At 45.3% G+C, this 22,546-nt stretch overlaps 2 protein-coding genes across 2 annotated transcripts in view; one reads left to right on the top strand and one right to left on the bottom strand.

Annotated features, from left to right (window-relative positions):
- The first annotated feature begins 1,306 nt into the window (after positions 1–1,306).
- Positions 1,307–13,999, top strand: UBE2Z (ubiquitin conjugating enzyme E2 Z). Its single transcript, XM_075350037.1, has 7 exons — positions 1,307–1,599; positions 7,731–7,803; positions 8,334–8,521; positions 8,690–8,801; positions 8,882–8,994; positions 12,254–12,344; positions 13,332–13,999. The coding sequence occupies exons 1-7, from the start codon at positions 1,409–1,411 to the stop codon at positions 13,500–13,502; spliced, it is 939 nt and encodes a 312-aa protein (XP_075206152.1). The 5' UTR covers positions 1,307–1,408; the 3' UTR covers positions 13,503–13,999.
- Positions 14,000–16,929: 2,930 nt separating this feature from the next.
- SNF8 (SNF8 subunit of ESCRT-II) overlaps positions 16,930–22,546 on the bottom strand; it is a 61,668-nt gene continuing 56,051 nt past the window's right edge. Inside the window, exon 8 of the mRNA XM_075347642.1 lies at positions 16,930–17,506. Within this exon, the coding sequence (XP_075203757.1) occupies positions 17,369–17,506 (138 nt within the window). The 3' untranslated portion in view covers positions 16,930–17,368. The remainder of the gene's footprint in view (positions 17,507–22,546) is intronic.

The raw sequence follows: 22,546 nt of genomic DNA, 5'->3' as shown, positions 1-22,546 counted from the left end.
GGGCCCCCAGGGATCTCTTATTAATGACCTATCCTATCCAGAGACACACTGTGTCACACCGGAGCATACCGACGCTCAACATGCAGCACAACACAAAATGTAACAACGGGAAATGTATACAAGGAAAGACCTGGCAATAGGGAGAGGGGAGACCTCCTGCAACTCACCTGTGGCTCATCCCTGCACTCTCTAACATCCCTATATCGGTCTATCCCTCCACAGACGTCACAGGTCTAAGCCATCACTTGCCCTGAACTTACCCTGGCTAGTCAGAAGGCCGGCAAGAGCACTAGTCTCACCACTGCTATAATACAACATGTGGTAAGGGAGACAGAGGGAAGATAGACACAAAAAGAAAAAAACACTCCAAGCTCTTCCAATGCAGCTAAACACCACAGCTGCAATAGTCACAACTCCTCAGCGTCTTCCAGAAGTGGTCAGCATAAGAATGAGATTCTATAACTGGCATCAGACGGTAAGACTTTTTATAGAGCAGGGGAGTAGTCACAAAAGAGCTGCACCTGAGATTAAGGCTACAAAGGACAGTCAGGAAAGAGTCCTTAACCCCCTACAGCACTGAAGGAAAGTAGATTCACTCAAATACAAAAATATAGACCTGTGTACAATAAGGTGTTGTGATCTTCTGGTCCCACACTCCCCAGAGCGGGGCACCCCCATGTCACACTGATAGAGAATTTGGAGTGCGAGTCTGCAGACAGCGGATACCCCCAAACAAATGCTGGAAAGGATGAGCCATCTTTGCCATCCCAACACCAAAGACTTGCTTCTGTTTCTTAGGAAATGATAAGGCGTCGTTATTAAAAGGCAGCTCGTCCTATACAATCCTCACACGTTCCTGCTCACAGAAAAGGACAAAGGTTATCTTTAATAAAAATAAAGAAATTAAAAAGTGTCAGCAGAAGAAGGGGTTAACAGGACTCATTCAGCGTTTTGTGTAATGGTGGCTGAGCCTAGGGAACAGAGGACCCCAGAAGAGCAGGGTCTGTGGCACAATCTGTGCTCCTTCTACCATACAGATATGGACATCACTAATATCTACGCAGAACTAATGAAAAACATGGAAGATTAATATAACGTGTCCTCTCTGAGCAGCTATGTCTGCAGGTGTGAAAAAGGCCGAAATATTGAAAGTATAGCAACCAATAAGATGGCCACTTACCGTCTAGGAGGCGACAAAAATCCCCCTCCAAAGCCACTGATTCCGCCGGAAGTCACCACCTGCTCTCCTCTAGCAGGTAACGGGGCGCTCTAGCCGTTTCTCCAGACTCTATGGCTCACCTTCCGGCGGAAGTGAATAGATTGTCTAGTCGGCGTTTCTATGACAGTGAAAGTCTCTCTGTCCCGTCATCTCGCTGCTCCGGAGTCCCGGAAGCGAGAGTGAGGAGGAATGGCGGAGAGTCCGGCGGCTGAGGCGATAATTCTCCAGGGGGCGGTCGGAGGAGGGTTGGTCCCCCACCTCAGCGGCCTTCAGCCCCCCGGGACCTCGCACCTGGCAACTTCATCCGTGTGGGACCCAACAGCCAGTGCTGACTGGGACAACGAGAGGGCGTCCGCGCAGTGTGTGCTGCGGATCAAGCGGTGAGAGCCGGGTGACCCGCCTGTGTGGGGCGCCCCATAGTGGGCGGGGCTGGAAATGACCTTACTAATGACTTCTATTACAGAGGCTTCTGGGAACAACCATCCCCATCATCCGCTGATCTCTGCAAATCCCCTCATTAATGATATCTGACAACCCCCCCATCATCATCATCCACTGATCCCTGCAGATCCCCTCATTAATGATATCTGACAACCCCCCCATCATCATCATCCACTGATCCCTGCAGATCCCCTCATTAATGATATCTGACAACCCCCCCATCATCATCATCATCCACTGATTACTGCAGATCCCCTCATTAATGATATCTGACAACCCCCCCCCATCATCATCATCCACTGATCCCTGCAGATCCCCTCATTAATGATAGCTGACAACCCCCTCCCCCCATCATCATCATCTGCTGATCTCTGCAAATCCCCTCATTAATGATATCTGACAACCCCCCCATCATCATCCACTGATCCCTGCAGATCCCCTCATTAATGATAGCTGACATCCCCCCCATTATCATCCACTGATCCCTGCAGATCCCCTCATTAATGATAGCTGACAACCCCCTCCCCCCATCATCATCCGCTGATCTCTGCAAATCCCCTCATTAATGATATCTGACATCCCCCCCATCATCATCCACTGATCCCTGCAGCTCCCCTCATTAAATGACCTTGCTAATGACTTCTATTACAGAGACTTCTGGGAACAACCATCCCCATCATCCCCTGATCTCTGCAGCTCCCCTCATTAATGATACCTGACAACCCCCCCACCCCCATCATCATTATCCACTGATCCCTGCAGCTCCCCTCATTAATGATTGCTGACATCCCCCCCCATAATCTGCTGCTAACTACAGCTCTCTTCCTTAGGCCTGCGCCACACATCCGTGCCTCCGGCACGTGTTTGGCATTTTTTACACGTACCGGCGGCACGGAGACACTTTAACCAATGCTACCCTATTGTAGCAGGCACACACACGTAAAACCACACAGAACGTGTGTCCGTGTGCGTTTGTACGTGTGTGCGTTTTTGAAAGCGCTGACATGTCCGTTTTTTCACCGGCAGCACGGGTGTCACACGGCCCGCACCCGCACCACACGGGTGTAGTGTGGATGCGGTCCCGTGTGACACGCGCCGGAGAAAACACACATGTCATTGAAAAAAAAACAAAACATTAACTCACCTTCTCCAGCCCTCCTGTCTCTGCCGCTGCTGCCTCTTGCTGCCGACCGCCGCTCATTATTCTCATAGAATATTCACTTCACTGCCTGGCAGCAGCAGCAGCGGGGAGACGGGAGGGCTGGAGACCGAGGATCAGTACCACGGACAGCAGCGCGGACAGCAGGAAGGACCAGGTGAGTATAATAATTACCGATTCTACGTGTGCTATCGCGGATAGCACACGTAGAACACACGTGTCACGCACGTACCAGAGACACGTACTTACCTGCACGCAACACGCAGGGAAAATACGTGTCTCTCGGCACGTGCGTGAATTTCACGTGAGTGTGGCAGAGGCCTTAATGACAGCTGCCATCCCCCTCATTATCCACTGATCACTCTCTTTAATGACGACTGCCATCCCCCCGCCCCCTATTATCCACTGATCACTGCAGCTCTCCTTTTTAATGATGGCTACCACGCCCCCCACATGGCATGTAGCACAAGGTAACACTACTGGCTTTTGGTCACTCGCATACACTGAGCAGACTGGGCTCACACTTACCCATCACTAAAGATGAGCGAACCTTAGGCTCGAGGTTTCATAAGCACGCACACCCTGCCCCGGAAGTGTTTTCCTAATGGCCCATAAGCAAAACATTTCCGGAGCAGGGTAGGTGGGGTTTTTCAATTTTTGTTTTTGAGGGGGGTGGGGGCTGCGTGCACACTATATCTTATCACGCTGATTTTACCCTCAATGAGAGCCATTCAAACACCACTCATACCCAAACACAGCGCTGCTCGCTTGAGAGGTCCGCACTCGTGACTGACTCGAACTCTGAACCTGGTGCCTAAGGTTCACTCATCTCTACCGTCACTTTCTGCAGCGTTACATGGACGGTTTCTGTCAGTTCTCAAAGTAAATCCTGATGGTGCAGATTTCTGCCAGGTTTCACCTATTTATACCATGACTTCTGCCTTGTTGTTGTTGTTTTTTTTTTATTTCCTCAGCAAATAAAGGGATCTGTCCCCTGAGTGTCTTGCTATGGATGTGTAACCTGTGCACTTCAGCATTCTGTAGGACATGGCGTATAATGCTTTCCCTGCTTCAGTCCCCAGCGCAGGGCAACGCTCCGCCTATGTCAGATTGCCATGCACTTTACACTAGTTTTCCTGTTAAATGAACAGAACCCAGGCGACCACCTTAGAAGTCATCGGGGTCTGTCCGTGGTATCTAGCCTCCAGTGGACACCAAATTACAGCTGAATGAAGTGTATTAATATTTTGTACCCATTGATCCCTTACTTTAAACCCATGTCGGCTGCTTCAGTGACTGTTTTTAAAAGCTCCATTGTGCGTCTTCCCTGGACTCCGGCTCCAGTTGCTTCACAATGATGAATTCCCCTTTTAGTCCCACTTGTTAGGCTATGTTCAGTCTTTTTTTCACCATTGAAAGCTATGAGTGGGGGGAAAAAAAACAAAAACGCAGCTGCGTTTTTTGGTGAATGAAACTAACTTTATTTAAACATAAACTGCAGACAAATGACACCAAAAACACAGCAAAAAAATGCAGCTTCTTTACTGCCAAGAGATCAGGTTTTTCTGCCAAAAAACCCGTCTGAACATGGCCTTATTGAGGTTTTGGTTATGTTCCTGTACTTTTGTGTTTGCTGCACACTGCAGGAAATGTTCTGCCCTGCTGGTATTAAAGGTGTTTTCCAATGTTAGACATTTAGAGGGAGACTGTCAGCCCGAACGGATAGTATAACCTACGCAAATAGTTTTGTAGGCTATATAGTCCTCATAAAAATCTCACCTTTAGCGGTATAATTGCTGCCTCCATTATATTGAAACTGAAGTTTAATCAGACAAGTATGGCTCTCAGTGCAGCTGTAATATGGCTAAGAGTAGAGACGAGAGAACCCGAGGTTTGCTGTTCGTACCAAACACAGATTTTACATAAAAACCAGAGTTCGGGCGCTGTATGTATGAAATCCACTGTGCGAGCATTGCTGTGCTCGGGTACGCTCGGTGCTCAGCCCAGTGCGAGCCTCTGCAGTGTTGAACGTCGCACACTGGGGGTAACAGCATGATTAGATGTAATGTTCACCAAAAAAACCCCATCCCCGAAAGTGATCTGTTTATAGCTGGCTGTATGTGGGTGGCGATCTGAACTGCCCAATTAGTGACTTCCATTGATGTTCAGGTCAAGTCCAGGTCCCAAACCGATCCTAATTTAAAGTTTGTCTGAAACCGCTGAACTAAACTTCCAAGGGTCAGCTCCTCTAGCCACGAGGCCCAGTGCCACGTACCACACATTGGTTTTGCATGCCCCACCTCCATCATTGGTGATTGACAGCGGTGACTCGCTTGTGCTTTCACTGCAGACAGTGCTCGCTCCAGGCAAACCAGCATTGTCAATCACTAGTGATGGAGGTGAGGCACACAAATCCAGTGGGTGGTACGGTGCCCTGGGCTACTTAATTACACCCAGAGGGTTAAACGATCACTCTAATTAGCATCTTTGATTAAACTTCAGTTTTTGCTGAACACAGGAAGCGATTAGGCTATGAAAGGTGGGATTTTCATAGGGGCTGTATCCCCTGCATGGCTTTGTGCTTAGGTTATACTTAGATTGGGTGACAGACTCCATTTATGGCCCCCTTCACACGTCCGTGTGTTCGATACATGTGAGGTCTTTTTCTCACACGTACTGGAGACAGACACTTATAGACCCATTAAAATCAATGGGTCTGCGCACACGTGCGTGTTTTCACATCAACCATATGTTCATGTGCTACACATGTAGATGGGTCCTGTTTTTCTCTGGCAGCACGGGTGTCACACGGACCGCACACTGATGTGATCAGTGTGAAACGTACCCCACAAGACCAGATGTCTGTGAAATAAAATGATTTTCTATACTCAACTGCAGGGCTGTGGAGTCGGAGCTCATTTTGGTGGAGTCGGAGTCGGTATAAAATCCACCGACTCCGACTCCTAAAATATATAATAAATTGGTGACAGTAGTGCAATGCAGAATGTGCTGAATATTTTACTAAATAATAACATTTAGTATAATGCTTATATTTAAGTGAAAAATATATTGTAGTACAATGTGAACATCAGACATTTAATCATTTTTATGATACAATAATCAAGATATTTAGATAGAACATAAAATATATTTATTAGAATACAACTTTAGAACACAAAAAACTAATAAATTGTAAATGTTATACAATATGTAATATATAATATAGATATATACACACACAAGATATACCGTATATGCAATCTACTGTATATTACAGTGTATTACATATTTACAATTTATTACAGTTTGTGTTCTAAAGTTGTATCCAATAAATATATTTTATGTTCTATCCAAATATCTTGATTATTGTATCATAAAAATTATTAAATGTCAGATGTTCACATACACATGTTCATGTATTACAATAAATTTTTCACCGAACTATAAGCAATATATATAGGAGTCGGAGTCGGTGCAAGAGAAATTGAGGAGTCGAAGGTTTGGTTTACAGACTCTACTGCCCTGCTCAACTGTCTCCAGCGCTGCTGTCAGCTGCTTCCGACCCCCGCTCATTATGCTCATTGCATATTCACTGCACCGAGGACTGGAAGCAGCAGCAGCAGTGCTGGACACAGCAGCACCATGGACAGGTAAGTGTAGAAGTTCATGCTGTCAGTGTGCTATGCGGATGTCACACGGATTGCACAGGGACAGCACATGCTGAACACACACACGCACACACATGAACCTACACCATGGACCGTGCAAAATGTGTGTGAAAGAGGCCTAAAGTATATCCAGAGCTGTCCCACAGACATCTCTGAGGTGGGGTTATCCCTTCTGGGACAGTCATCTCATTAATGCTGGTCTCTGACCGTTCTATAAGAACAGATTGTCATATCCATTGCAGACGTAAGGAGGAGTTAAAGGCTGGTCATTTATAATTAGAAGCTCTCAGGACAGGTGATAAGGTGCTGGTCGGTGGATGTCTGATGACTGTAGTGCGGTGGCTGCACATACTCACCTCTGCTACATAGGCTGTCTATGGTACTGCTGAGATTTCAGAGTACCACACTCCAGCAGTGTCATACACAATTCTCATTTCCAAAGGGACATTTTAGCGCCCTGTTCTCGGGATCTGTGTGGGACCAAGCCATCAGATCGCCACCGATCAGCAACTTCTCGCATATCCTTTTGGAAAGATAAATTGCAGTGATGGGACTAAGGCGGGCTTTGCACGCTGCGACATCGGTAACAATGTGTTACCGATGCTGCAGCGATAGTCCCGCCCCCGTCGCACGTGCAATATCTAGTGAAAGCTGCCGTAGCGATTATTATCGCTACGGCAGTTTCACACGCACATACCTGCCGTGCGACGTCCCTCTGGCCGGCGACCCGCCTCCTTCCTAAGGGGGCGGGTCGTGCGGCGTCACAGCGACGTCACACGACAGGCGGCCAATTGAAGCGGAGGGGCGGAGATGAGCAGGATGTAAACATCCCGCCCACCTCCGTCCTTCTCATTGCAGCCGGCGGCAGGTAAGGTGAAGTTCCTCGCTCCTGCAGCGTTATACACAGCGATGTGTGCTGCCGCAGGAGCGAGGAACAACATCGCACCTGTCGCTGCACCGGTATTATGGAAATGTCGGAGGCTGCAGCGATGATACGATAACGACGCTTTTGCGCTCGTTCATCGTATCATCTAGGATTTACACACTACGACATCGCAAGTGACGCCGGATGTGCGTCACTTTCGATTTGACCCCACCGACATCGCACCTGCGATGTCGTAGTGTGCAAAGCCGTCCTAACACTTAAAGGACAGAGCAGAGCAAGCTCTCTGTGGATATGCAAAAAAAATGTCTGTGCATTTTGTCATTCAGTGTTCTGATATTGCTTCCTATTCTCCCTCAGGGATATTATGTCCATTTATAAAGAGCCTCCTCCTGGGATGTTTGTGGTTCCGGATCCGCATGACATGACAAAGGTACACATGGCCTCTTCTGTGCTTGTCATTTTCAATTTGGAGGGGTTACAGCTCCTTATAAACACATTGTTCCCTGTGTTGTGGCCCCAGTAATGGACGTCTGCTCTGTGGCTCCACATGCTGTGCAGGTAACAGCAGCACCGTCCTATTGGAGTAAATAGGGCTGTGCTGTAGTGTCTTACATAGCCGGTGACCCAGAGACCCGCTCTGCAATAGTTGTGGCACTTACATAGCTCTGCGCCACCTTTTCCCTAAGACTCTCTGGTGGTCCCAGCAGTCAGGTGCCCTCAGGTTAGAAAATTATGGTTTTCTATCTTCAAATATTTTACGCACCTGATGATGCTTCTTTCTAGAGGAAATGTGAGGGTTTGAATGTTAAAAAGCATGGTCCCTTCCCCCCCAAAAAAAGCAGAGATGCAGGGCTTCCCCTTAGACACTAGATTGATGGTGGTGATAGTTCTAGGCTTGTCTCCATCACATCAGCGTTCTGCTTCATCCTTAGTAATGGTATAACCCCTCTTGTCTTGCAGATCCATGCACTCATTACAGGTCCGTTTGATACACCTTATGAAGGCGGCTTCTTCTTGTTCTTGTTCCGCTGTCCCCCCGATTATCCCATTCACCCCCCTAGAGTTAAACTGATGACAACTGGCAACAATACTGTGAGGTTTAACCCCAATTTCTATCGTAACGGCAAAGTCTGTCTGAGTATTCTTGGGTAAGGACATACTTGTGAGTAACTGTACTGTGACTTTCCTCCAATTCCCTGGGGTGTACATGATCTAGTAGTGAATAAGTAAAGCGTCCAGAACCAGAGGTCTCACATATCTCCGCTCATTGGCCTGTGATGAGTGTCTGTACCAATGCTGCACTTTTCTTCCACCAGTACTTGGACAGGACCTGCATGGAGTCCCGCTCAGAGCTTGTCTTCAGTGCTCATCTCTATCCAGTCCCTAATGACAGAGAACCCCTATCACAATGAGCCTGGATTTGAGCAGGTATTATTAACCCTTGGATCAGTTTCTAGATACTGAGGCTATAAACTCTTCTATAATATTTTCTTTCTGCCTAACCTCAGGAACGACATTCTGGAGACAGCAAGAACTACAATGAGTGCATCCGTCATGAGACCATAAGAGTGGCAGTATGTGAAATGCTGGAGGGAAGGTGCCAGTGTCCTGAGGCCTTACGGTGGGTCATCGTGTTCCCGGGAAGCCTGGAAAACTGTAGTGCAAAGTACATCAATCCGCTGACACTATCAGCAATACCTTATTGTAGGGCGGAGCAATAAAGGTCATGTATCAAGTGCTGTATGTGCAACATATTTATTTTTACTTCATTGAGCTGCATGAGGGATTTTTTGCTGGATGAGATGTATTTTTGGTGGCACCTGAAATTAAATTTGCTTAGGGTCTTTATTTAATGTGATTTTTTTTTTTTTTTTCTTCTTTTCTAAAACAGTATGATGATATAAAGATGCAATTTGCAGTATAGTTCTTTTTATTGACATTTAATAGACCGTTAAATATTGCCCAGCTAGGATACAATAACTCCATAACCAGCAAAATCTGCTGCTGTGAAAAACTAGGCCAGAACTAGGTTAACAGTTGGCAATCAATTTTTCTACCCAGTTTTCCTTTACCAAGAACTAATTTGATTCTGCTCTTGGAAAGGTTATGCAAAGGCCTGGCTATGCAGGAATATTTAACCCCTTTCTAGCATACTACATGCTATTATGTCCTATGGTAGGTCCCCATGTATTGTGCTCACATCATATAAAAAAAATGGTGGCTGTGTTGCATAGTTGACATCTGCCTGTAAATATAACGACTTGAGCTTTCTCCAGTTGTTGCAGTTTAACTACTTAAATGCCACTGATTAAAGCATTTAAATGGGACCTGCTCCCATCGGGCCCTCTCCACATGTTTGCAGGGAGCCCCAATGGGTCATCATGGCAGCTGGAGGTCTGTTGGAGACCCTCATGGCTGCTTTCTTTGTCTTTTGAAGCCCAGCCCTTGGCTAGGCTTTGTAGCAGAATGCATATAGACTAAGGGTATGTGCGCACGTTGCTTTTTACCTGCTTTTTTGCTGCTTTTTCTTCTGCGCTGTTTAATGCCAAAATGGATGTGTTCTTCTATTCAAGCAAAGTCTATGGGAATTTGGGTTTCTTGTTCACACTATGTTGTTCAAAATGCTGCCTTTTTGTGGCAGAACTTTGGTCAAAAACTCAGCTTTTCAAAGAAGCAACATGTCAATTGTTTTTGCCATTTGGGTTTTGCACTGCAAAGCTGAGTTTTTGACCAAAGTTCTGCCACAAAAAGGCAGCATTTTGAACAACATAGTGTGCACAAGAAACCCAAATTCCCATAGACTTTGCTTGAATAGAAGAACACATCCATTTTGGCATTAAACAGCGCAGAAGAAAAAGCAGGTAAAAGGCAACGTGCGCACATACCCTATATCACAGCAATACAGCACTGCTGCAGTATATAGAACAAGCAATCAAACGATCGCGAGTTGAAGTCCATTAAAGGGAATAAAAAATTAAAGTAAAAAAATAAAAATAAATAAATCAATATGAAAAAGGAATCTCTCTTCCCCATTAAAACAAGAAAAAAGTATATTTGCTATTGCCTCATCTATAAATGTCAGTTCATTAAAAATATAAACTTAACCTAAACAGTAAACACTAAATAAAAAAATAAATCAAAATGCCAGTATTGTGGCTTTTCAATTGCTACACTTTCCTAAAAAATGCACTAAAAAGTGATCATATTGTACGTATTTATCCCATTGTAGTAACATAGAAGTTCAGCTCACTAGGCAAAAAATGTCCCCTCATACAGCTCCATTGATGGGAAAAATAAAAACATTATAGGTCTCCAAAAATGTTTTTATTTTTTTACTATACACAAATTTTTGTAAAACTGTTTTCCTGTACTTTTAAAATCTTAAAAAAAAAACAAAGCAAAAAAAAAAAAAAAGTTCGGTATCACCATAATCATACTGACCTGGAGAATCATGTTGCTAAATGTGACAGAGCCATTTAAATCCCCGCTGCTGTAAATCTTCACTTACCCGGCTCCATAGGCGTTGCATTGACGTCATCACTGTGAGCCGATGGTTGTCATGGTAGCATAGGGTCATTTGATGACTCCTGTAGCTAGCATGAGTCACTTCCTGTTTCACTCGGCTGGCTGCTGTCAGACACAAGAGGTGAGTGTTTCTGGTGATATAAATGAGCGATCAGACTGTTGATCCTTATACACCCCAAGGGAGACTAGTAAAATAAAGTAGAAAAGTTTAAAAATAAAATACCTAAAAGTTCAAATTGCCCCTCTTTCGCCCCGTTGAAAATTAAAGGGTTAAAAAAATAAAAATTATACAATTATTTGGTATTGCCGTGTTCAGAAATGCCCGATTAATTAAAATATAAAATCAAATAATCTGATTGGTAAATGGCGTAGCGGCAAAAAAAATCCAAACGCCAAAATTACATTTTTTTTTTTGGTTGCCACAAATTTTGCGCAAAATGCAATAACAGGCGGTCAAAACGTAGCATCTGCGCAAAAATGGTACCATTAAAAATGTCAGCTCAAGACGCAAAGAATAAGCTGTCACTGAGCCATAATCCTGAAAAATGAGAACCCTACGGGCCGCAGAAAATGGCGCAAAAAGTGCGCCACTTTTTTTGGACAAGCTTTACATTTTTTTAACCTCTTAAATAAAAGTAAACCTATTGATGTTTGGTGTCTATGAACTCATACCAACTTGAGGCATCACACCCACACATCAGTATTACAATATAGTGAACACAGTGAATAAAATATCTCACAATCATGCAATCAGACTTTTGTTTTGCAATTTCTCCTCACTTGGAATTTTTTTGCCGTTTTCCAGTATACTATATGGTAAAACTTATGGTTTAATTTAAAAGTACAAGTCGTCCTGCAAAAAAACAAGCCCTCATATGGCAAGATTGACGGAAGAATAAAAAAGATACGACTCTGGCTATAAGGGGAGCAAAAAAAAATACAGAAAATTGGCTGGGATGAAGGGGTTAACCGGAAAGTGATCAGTGGTTCCAAATGTGAATTCTACTCGTAATGGGAGAAAACTGCATGTAATGTTTTCCCTGATTTCTTCCTCCATGTGGAAGTTCAGTGCTTCATTATCTATTTGCCTTTGTGCAACTGTTGGTTCATTTCAGCGTCTTCATTGTGCACAAGCGATGACAGCTCATCATGTCTTCTGTTTGGATCGACCAATATGACCTTAATAAAGTTTGATCCGTCCAGTTCACCAGTGACCCCAGAGGCTCAGGATAGCCATGTATCTCCCTTACAGTATTAAAATAATTTTCCAAGTCAGCTGTAATGGCCATCTTAATGTTATAGAAGGAGATATTTCAGAAGTGTATTGTGTGAAAGCCTTTCTTCTTCCCTTGTAGGAGTGTAATGGAAAAATCTTTCTTGGAATACTATGACTTCTATGAAGCGGTTTGCAAGGATAGATTTCACTTACAGGGACAAAGCATGCAGGTGAGTCGCCTAGTATTCATGTGAAGTGGGGATTTTCTTCATATTTTTTTTTTTTAACTTTTTTTTCTACTTTGTACTGTATTTGATAGTCCCCTTAGATGACTTGAACCTGCAATAGTAGTCTGATCACTTGTTTTATATACAGCAATGCCGCAGCATTGCTGTATATAGAAGAAATTAGTTTCCTATGAATGCCGGCCACGTGCTGGTTTTCACAGAAGTATTGTGATAACAGACATATAGGGGTCATCATCTGATCCCTCGCTGTCATGACAACACATCTTCATCCCGCAGTCACATTGCGGAAGTACCGATGAGGGTCAGAACAGCGCACCCCCCCGCTGGTGAGATCAGAGATTGATAGCGGTATTTAACTGGTTAACAGCAATGGGCAGAGCACCCCTCTAGCCATGGCTGTTAGAGGCATGTTGGCTAATTAAATCAACCATCATGTGCAGGGAAAGATGCGGGGTCAGCGCGTGAGCCTGCATCAAAGGCGGAGACACAACGTACATAGCTTGTCATGGGTCGTTAAGGAGTTAAAGGGCCTCTGTCAGCACAGAATGACCAAATAAAGTACAGGTGCTCGTGCATCATTTTAAATCTACCTTCTCACTTGCTAGTTTCTCTATCTCCAGCCCCTCCTCTTCATTGATTGACTCCTCTTGGCTTCATGGAGCCAGAGAAGGGAGATGGATGGAAAACAAGCAGGTGGGAAATTGTGTATATAAATGATTAGTCCCGCCATAATGCACGAGCGCTTGTACTTGGTTTGATCGGTCATTCTGTACTGATAAAGGCCCTTTTAATGAGGGCCAGCTGCAATATCGCATACAACCTCTAGAGAGGTATGGCACTATTTAAATAAAAAAAAACTCCATGTCAAAGGTGTGAAAAAGGATGTGTACGTCTAGGAAAAAACACTTTAAAACTGCCTCGATACTGTGGTTTATTTGTGGTATCTTAGATTTTGCTGTCCTTTTATAGGACCCATTTGGGGAAAAGCGAGGACACTTTGACTACCAGTCTCTTCTCAGCCGTCTACAACTTATCCATCAGAGAGTGCGGGAAAAACACCGGCGCGAGACTGTGGACATAGATTCGGACTCCAGCTCTTCTGAGACAGACATAGACACGCAAGGAAGTTTAAACCCATAAGGTCTGGGAATGTAAGATGAAGAGCATTGAGTGGTCTTCACATCAGACTCTAGCGGTGATGCTGGATAATATGACTTTGAGCACAAAGCCACTTATGCTTTTGGCAGTTGTTGGAAGCAGAGACGGTGAATCTCTCGGCCAGCGCTACGGAAAGACGCTCTGTGGTTGGTTTATACATAACGCAGCAGGAAGGCTTGGACTGATGGAGCCTGGATCAGATGTAAAGGCAGCACTTTCACTAAACCTTATGTTCTTTGAGAAATGGTAATTTATCAGCCCAGACAAGCCAAAGAGTTCAATTCCAGTCAAGCCAAGCCTAGTCCAGCCACAGGAATAACCACATGACAGACGCCATGACCCACCATCTTTTTATGTTTCCCTGCTCCCCACTCCCAACCAGCTCTTGTCTTTTACCTGACAAGTTACGTCCTTACATCTGTTACTACCATAGATTTCCTACAGGAATAAAGCAAGGACCTATGTACTTTTTATTCTGATGTTTTTGTATAGTTTCTTCCTGTAAACCTGGGTAAGCAATGTGAACTAACCACATGCAGAATTCACTGTGGCTCTTCACATCTGCGTGATGCATAAGACTGTTCATGTCAATAGAATGAATCTTTTGTGATCAATAATTATTATAACATGGTCAATGCCAAGATGTGACTAGAGCCATAGAAAAGCTGGTCCCGATATTGGCACCCAGGCAGCCTCTGGCAATTCATGACTTGTTCAGGATTATTTTATCAAAAGTTTACATAATTGTTATCCAGATCTTGTACATAGCACATTTTCAGAATAGAATGAGGTTCAGGGCATAAAGTGAAGCTGTCTGAGCCTTTCTAACAAACAGATCTGTTATTGCAGATGTGACACAGATTCTAATTACCGACGTCTGCTCATAGTTGTGTCCGATCACGTCAAGTGCCTAGTGAGTGCAATACAGAGCTATAGCTGCCTGACGAGGAACAGCATAATAATCTAATAAGGAATGGATTGATGTTTTGTAGTAAACATATTTGTGGTTGTTGTCCTGTACTTTGAATTGAGAAAAGAAGGTATCCGTGATTGCTAAATTAAGGCTGGGGCTAATTGTCGACTTTGGCCTCGACCCCCATCGCACAACCAAATTTACTAGGTGTTGCTGCCACATTGCAACAGATCATTGGCGACTTGCTTGTCCACTACCCTTGGGGTCATAGAAGACCATATTCTCTTAGTATTGTGGTGTCACGGCCAAAGTTTCAGTATAGCCCAAGCCTAATTGATTTATACATGGATACTTTTGGTTTTTTTTTTCTCTTACCTTACATGCATGTATGTTTTGCTAAAATCATTTTTGCAATAAGGTTTCCTAAAAATATTTTTGTTTTAATAATTTGGCTTCTTCAGCCTCTATGTATCAGTGTACATAGACTGCGGTAACAGTGGGCTCACCTGACAAGGTCTGTAACTCGTCGTCTTTCCACTGTAGGATGTTCTAAGCTTATTTATCACATCTGTTAATTTAGATGTAAAAGAAAGTGTCTCCCAAAAATAGCTTTTCGTTCCATGGTATGGCAGCTACCTCAGGCAGAAGACCACCTACATGAGCAGAGGCCTATATGCACACCTTAGTGTTACAGTCAACATGTCTGCCCCAGCAGGTGGCCATGCAATACACACTGTATGAACATACCCTTCATGCATATCAGTTCTGTCCAACCAATTATTTAATGTCTGGCCCCCATGATAAAGTTGTGATCACATCTTGCAGAAGTTTAGGGGGAAACAAATGGTGTGTGCCTAAAATGATCAGATCAAGATCAATTACCCTCTGACGTGATCCTGCCAGAGGCGAACATCTGTGAAGCCCTGGTTCTTCAGCCATAGGGATGACCTTGTACTACTTTTCCTATCTATAGAAGGCATTTTTCGCAGACTGCAGATGTGAACATCATAGTACCTCTATTTCTAAGCCAAAATCAGGAGTAGATGCAGGAGACCAGACTAGCCCTTTCCCTGGTATTGGCCAGACCTGTAGTGTGTGAATGAGGCCAGCTGCGGTGATGCTGCAAGTGATTACATGCTCTTGTTACTGTAAAAACGGGCACCCAGCCACTAGCATTCTGCCATGCAGAGGAAAAAATGACTTATGTAAGCAGTAAGTGACATGCAAATACTCTACAATTACAATTGGGAAATAATGATAGTCTGATTTCTCTGGTTAATTGAACGGCTCCATAGTTCTCTGTTCTATAATGCTTTTTTTTTTTTGTCTCAGGTCTATCAAGGGAATAAGCCGAGGCTCTCTAGTGTAGTAATATTGACAAATTACATGTCTGGCAAAGTTAAACTAAACCGAGGGAGGCAACTCCAGGTTTCCTGACCCTTCCATTGCCTATTTCGCAATTCAATTATGTATTGCTATTGGTTTATATGTAAAGGGAATTCTGGTTTCAGCAAATACGCCTTCTATCCCAGGACATAGCGTGTGTAGGGTAATAAGACCGGCCTTTCATAAGCTAGCCTTAATTAATGAGGAGCATTGCACGCTTAATTTACTACAAGGCACAATCTCTTAATTCTGAAGATTTTCTTTATCATTTTACACCAATTTCTGGTGTATGGGAGGTCTTAACCCCCTCTGATTGTAAAAAAAAAAAAAAAAAATTGGGAAAATTATGCAAACATAGTGTGTACCATAATTAGTCACTTTTCCCAAACAAAAGCATAAATCCAATAATTCTCCCTCATAATATGTTTGGATTTGCTGTTTGCATCGGTTCCTCAGTTTTCAAGAGCGCTGCTTGTCACAATTTACTACCAAAGCAAAAAAAAATAAAAATCAAGACGTGGTGCAGTTAAGTGATCACAAGACCAGGATCTATCTCTATTCCCTAGAAGTAAACAATTAAGGTTGTTACTGAATGACAGCAAGCAGTGATCTTGAAGATAGCTGGGAATTGTTACAAAATGTTCAACAACCAGGATACTCTTTACCAGTATGCACATGCTATAGGGTTACAGCCTTACGGAGATGGAAATATAGGCTAATCATACATGTATCACAGTCTGGGAAATGATCGCGCAGGTACATCCTGACATTGTACATTATCGGTATTGACACGTGCAGCTTTGATAGGGCTAATTTCCAACCTCCCATCAATATTTCCTTCCCTGTTGTTAAACACATGGCATTCAAGAACACTGCTTGCTCTTTATGTTGTGATGTTCATTGCGAATCATGTCAGAGGAGTCTGTTACAGGTACGTGGATGAAACAGGTTCAGTAACTTTGGTAAATCTGAGTCTGCTATAAATCAATAAAGAAATTCCTGTCTGAACCCCTGGCCTGGAGTGATTTTATCATCCGCTCAGTGTGCTGCTAGGGTGGAGGATTCACTGCTGCATTGCTATATGGAAAGGCTACAAACGACATGACCACCTAAATATTCCAAAATTTTATTTATAGAAAGTATATTACATTGATACATTAGATTGCTCCTCAGCCTGGCCGTGTGGGACCAATGGCTCCGTCCCCCATCTTGGATTGCATACACTGCTGAGTAGTCGCAGAGCCTCAAAAGCATAAGAGCTATAACTGGCACTCTGCATATGTACAGGTCACTGTCCAGAGATGTTGGAAAGATATGTGCTGCTCAATCTCCGTACTTCTTACCACACTTACGGCCTCTGGTGAGAAAACCTCCAGTCGTCAGCTACGAATGATGGACAGAAGTGCTAAGTTACAAGGAAGCGATATACACCTATTGCAGCCCATGTCAGCTACACCCCAGCAGAAAGTAATGGTCACTCAGAGGCTTCTGTTTGTTGTAGATGGTAAGTCTGAGGTAGTGGACATTTCTGGTGTCAGCGATGGAGCGGTCAAGGTGCATCCACTCTGCCCTCATCGGGAAGAATCTGTTGAGAATACAGTTCAGAAAAGAGTGCTGGCAGCCAGTATTGGGGCTCCCCTGCTGCTTGTGAGTCAATCCAGGCCAATCCTTCTTTCAGTAAATGCTCCTGGAATAAAAAAAAAAAAATCTAATTTTTAGCACTTAAGGGCTTAGCGTGGCTTTTATTTCTTACAGAATGGCAACTCATCCACTAGTTTTAATGAATCGTCCGCTTGAGTGAGATATGCCTTGTCTGGCCTGCCTTGTGCCAGATAATTACAGGAAATTGTCACCAGATTTGGCCCTTATAAGCTACAACCACCACCAGTAAACCCTTATATACAGTGTTCTAGAACACTGTATATAAGAGCCCAGGCCGCTCCGTAGAACTTAAAAAACACTTTCATACTACTCACCTAGGGGCCGGTCCGGCACCTCCTCTCTGTGGTGATTGCCGTCCTCCTACCCAGCGTGAATGACGTGTCCTATATCATCCACACAGGCAAGCATTGCAGTCCTGCACATGTGCACTTTGATCTGCCGGGAAGACAGAGCAAAGTGCTGTAATGCGCAGGTGCCGGCCTGTATGGACGCTTAGGCTATGTGCCCATGGGGAAAGTGTCCTGCAGATATATCCGCAGGACATTCCGCAGGAGCGCCCAGAAAATTGCAGCACAACTTTGTCTGTTTTAATGCTGCGGTTTTATTGCGGAATGTCCTACAGATATGCTGCGGTCATTCTGCATTGAGGATACAGTACCATGTCTTCGGCAGGCCTCGCCCACCTCCTGCTGCCCGCTCCTGGCTCCACTGTGCTCCTCTGCACCGGAGGAAGTGACTCCAGTGTCTTCTATCAAGGAAGGTATGTATGGGATCGTACGGAAATATAAGCAAGAATAATTGACATGCTGCGGATTTTTCCGCAGGGAAATCCGCATTAAAAAAACGCAGCATGGGCACAGGACACCCCAAATGCCATAGAAATGACTGGGGACTCGCTGTACTGTGGATTTTTGAGAAATCCGTGAAAAAATTGCGGCAAATTCTGAAAATTTTCTGCAGCGTGGGCACATAGCCTTACAGGGGCTACATCTGGTGACAAACACCCTTTAAAGCTGTCTAATTATGAAGTTTAACTTAAGGCAATTTCAAGCAAATTACTATTTAGGATGGGAGAGCGTGCATTGGGGTGCTCGAGAACTTGCTGAGCTTGGCCGAGTATAGAGGGTGCTCAGATATTTCATCCGTGAAACAAAAACCACAAAGCATGGGGAGAGCCATTCACAGTCTCTGAATGGCTCTCCCAGGGGATAAAACAACATTGTCTTACGTATTGCAACCCAAATAATAAAACATCCCACCAGATATGCTCAGTTTATGGTTGGCTGGATGTGGGCGGAGAGACATCAGAACAGGCCAAATAATTGACTTTCTATAATGTTCATTACTCAAATTTAGCTTGTCTGACCAGCTCAAATCAAGTAGCGAGCGCCTATCACTAATTAGCAAATCTAAACCTAGTAATATTATGGAAATAATTGTGCAAATAGTGAAGACATGGTGGACTCTATATCTTGTTTCAATATTATTCATGTATATCCTGGTGATAAACCTTTCTCTGGTAACGAGAGACACATGTTCACTGTGACAAGATGACAAACACAATAGGTTCACGCAAAGTAACCTGCATGCAGATTTTAGCCCTAATGTGGCCAATTTCTCTGATTAAAGAATGAACTTTGTGCTGACGGCGCGTCGACCGTGGATTTTTTACACTAAAGGCCCCGTCACACACAGAGATAAATCTTTGGCAGATCTGTGGTTGCAGTGAAATCATGGACACATTGTCCATTTGTACACAGCCACAAACCTGGCACTGATTGTCCACAATTTCACTGCAACCACAGATCTGCCGCAGATTTAGCTCTGTGTGTGACAGGGCCTTAAGGGAATGAAGTTTTATAAACCGAATTAACTTAATGTAATATTTCAGTTGTGAAATCAACACTACGTAAGAGGTGTGGTATTTCAGCACTAAACATTTGTAGTTACTACAAGATCCCTTTTTTTGTTTAGCACATAATACACTAGGGAACAGCACTAGGTAAAGAAGGGAATTTTGTTTACTTACCGTAAATTCCTTTTCTTCTAGCTCCAATTGGGAGACCCAGACAATTGGGTGTATAGCTACTGCCTCCGGAGGCCACACAAAGTATTACACTAAAAAGTGTAAGGCCCCTCCCCTTCTGGCTATACACCCCCCCGTGGGATCACGGGCTCCTCAGTTTTAGTGCAAAAGCAAGAAGGAGGAAAGCCAATAACTGTTTTAAAGACAAATTCAATCCGAGGAACAACCTCGGAGAACTGAACTCTTCAACATGAACAACATGTGCACCCGAAAAAACAAAATCCCTAAGAAAACAGGGCGGGTGCTGGGTCTCCCAATTGGAGCTAGAAGAAAAGGAATTTACGGTAAGTAAACAAAATTCCCTTCTTCTTTGTCGCTCCTAATTGGGAGACCCAGACAATTGGGACGTCCAAAAGCAGTCCCTGGGTGGGTAAAAGAATACCTCGTGATAGGGCCGTCAAACAGCCCTTTCCTACAGGTGGGCCACCGCCGCCTGAAGGACTTGTCTACCTAGGCTGGCATCCGCCGAAGCGTAGGTATGCACCTGATAATGCTTGGTAAAAGTGTGCAGACTCGACCAGGTAGCCGCCTGGCACACCTGCTGAGCCGTAGCCTGGTGCCGTAATGCCCAGGACGCACCCACGGCTCTGGTAGAATGGGCCTTCAGTCCTGATGGAATCGGAAGCCCAGCAGAACGGTAGGTGTGAAGAATTGGTTCCTTGATCCACCGCGCCAGGGTGGATTTGGAAGCTTGCGACCCCTTACGCTGACCAGCGACAAGGATAAAGAGTGCATCCGAGCGGCGCAGGGGCGCCGTGCGGGAAATGTAGATCCTGAGTGCTCTCACCAGATCCAATAAATGCAAACCTTTTTCAAATTGGTGAACTGGATGCGGACACAAAGACGGTAAAGTGATATCCTGGTTGAGATGAAAGGAGGATACCACCTTAGGAAGAAATTCTGGAATTGGACGCAGAACTACCTTGTCCTGGTGAAATACTAGGAAGGGAGATCTGCATGATAACGCCGCCAGCTCGGACACTCTCCGAAGAGACGTGACCGCCACTAGAAAGGCCACTTTCTGTGAAAGACGAGAAAGGGAAACATCCTTCAAAGGCTCGAAAGGCGGCTTCTGGAGAGCAATTAGGACCTTGTTCAGATCCCAGGGCTCCAACGGCCGCTTGTAAGGGGGGACGATATGACAAACCCCTTGCAGGAACGTGCGTACCTGAGGAAGTCGCGCTAGGCGCTTCTGAAAAATACGGATAGCGCGGAGACTTGACCTTTAAGGGAGCCGAGCGACAAACCTTTTTCCAACCCAGACTGCAGGAAGGAAAGAAAAATAGGCAATGCAAATGGCCAGGGAGAAACTCCCTGAGCAGAGCACCAAGATAAGAATATCTTCCACGTCCTGTGGTAGATCTTGGCGGAGGATGGTTTCCTAGCCTGTCTCATGGTGGCAACCACTTCATGAGATAAACCTGAGGCCGCTAGGATCCAGGACTCAATGGCCACACAGTCAGGTTCAGGGCCGCAGAATTCAGATGGAAAAACGGCCCTTGAGACCGCAAGTCTGGACGGTCTGGCAGAGCCCACGGTTGGCCTACCGAGAGGTGCCACAGATCCGGGTACCACGACCTCCTTGGCCAGTCTGGAGCGACGAGGATGGCGCGGCGGCAGTCGGCCCTGATCTTGCGCAGCACCCTGGGCAACAACGCCAGAGGTGGGAACACATAAGGTAGCCTGAACTGCGACCAATCCTGAACTAGGGCGTCTGCCGCCAGAGCTCGGTAATCGTGGGATCGCGCCATGAAAACCGGGACCTTGTTGTTGTGCCGTGACGCCATCAGGTCGACGTCCGGCATCCCCCAGCGGCGACAGATCTCCTGAAACACGTCCGGGTGAAGGGACCATTCCCCTGCGTCCATGCCCTGGCGACTGAGAAAGTCTGCTTCCCAGTTTTCCACGCCTGGTATGTGAACTGCGGATATGGTGGATGCCGTGTCTTCCACCCACGTCAGAATCCGCCGGACTTCCTGGAAGGCCTGCCGACTGCGTGTTCCCCCTTGGTGGTTGATGTATGCCACCGCTGTGGAGTTGTCCGACTGAATTCGGATCTGCTTGCCTGCTAGCCACTGCTGGAAGGCTTGTAGGGCAAGATAGACTGCTCTGATTTCCAGAACATTGATTTGAAGGGTGGACTCTTTCCGAGTCCACGTACCGTGAGCCCTGTGGTGGAGAAACACTGCTCCCCACCCTGACAGGCTCGCGTATGTCGTGACCACCGCCCAGGATGGGGGTAGGAACGACTTTCCTTTCGACAATGAGGTGGGAAGAAGCCACCACCGGAGAGAGTCCTTGGCTGTCTGAGAGAGGGAGACATCCCTGTCGAGGGATGTCGACTTCCCGTCCCATTGGCGGAGAATGTCCCATTGAAGTGGACGCAGATGAAACTGCGCGAAATGAACTGCTTCCATTGCTGCTACCATCTTCCCTCGGAAGTGCATGAAGCGCCTCAAGGGGTGCGACTGGCCCTGAAGGAGAGATTGCACCCCTGTCTGTAGTGAACACTGTTTGTCCAGTGGAAGTTTCACTATCGCTGAGAGAGTATGAAACTCCATGCCAAGATATGTTAGTGATTGGGTCGGGGTTAGATTTGACTTTGAAAAGTTGATAATCCACCCGAAACCCTGGAGAGTCTTCAGTGCCACGTTCAGGCTGTGCTGGCATGCCTCTTGAGAGGGTGCCTTGATAAGTAGATCGTCCAAATACGGAATCACAGAGTGACCTTGCGAGTGCAGGACTGCCACTACTGCTGCCATAACCTTGGTAAAGACCTGAGGGGCTGTCGCCAGCCCGAAAGGTAGAGCTACGAACTGCAGGTGTTCGCTTCCTACAACGAAGCGTAGAAAACGCTGATGCTCTGGCGCAATCGGCACATGGAGATAAGCATCCTTGATGTCTATTGATGCTAGGAAATCTCATTGAGACATTGAGGCGATGACGGAGCGGAGGGATTCCATCCGGAACCGCCTGGTT

This window comes from Anomaloglossus baeobatrachus, chromosome 5 (assembly GCF_048569485.1).
Source record: "Anomaloglossus baeobatrachus isolate aAnoBae1 chromosome 5, aAnoBae1.hap1, whole genome shotgun sequence".
Classification (NCBI taxonomy): Eukaryota; Metazoa; Chordata; class Amphibia; order Anura; family Aromobatidae; genus Anomaloglossus; species Anomaloglossus baeobatrachus.
The sequence above is the reverse complement of the archived record's forward strand: the minus strand, read 5'-3'. Positions and strand labels throughout refer to the sequence as shown.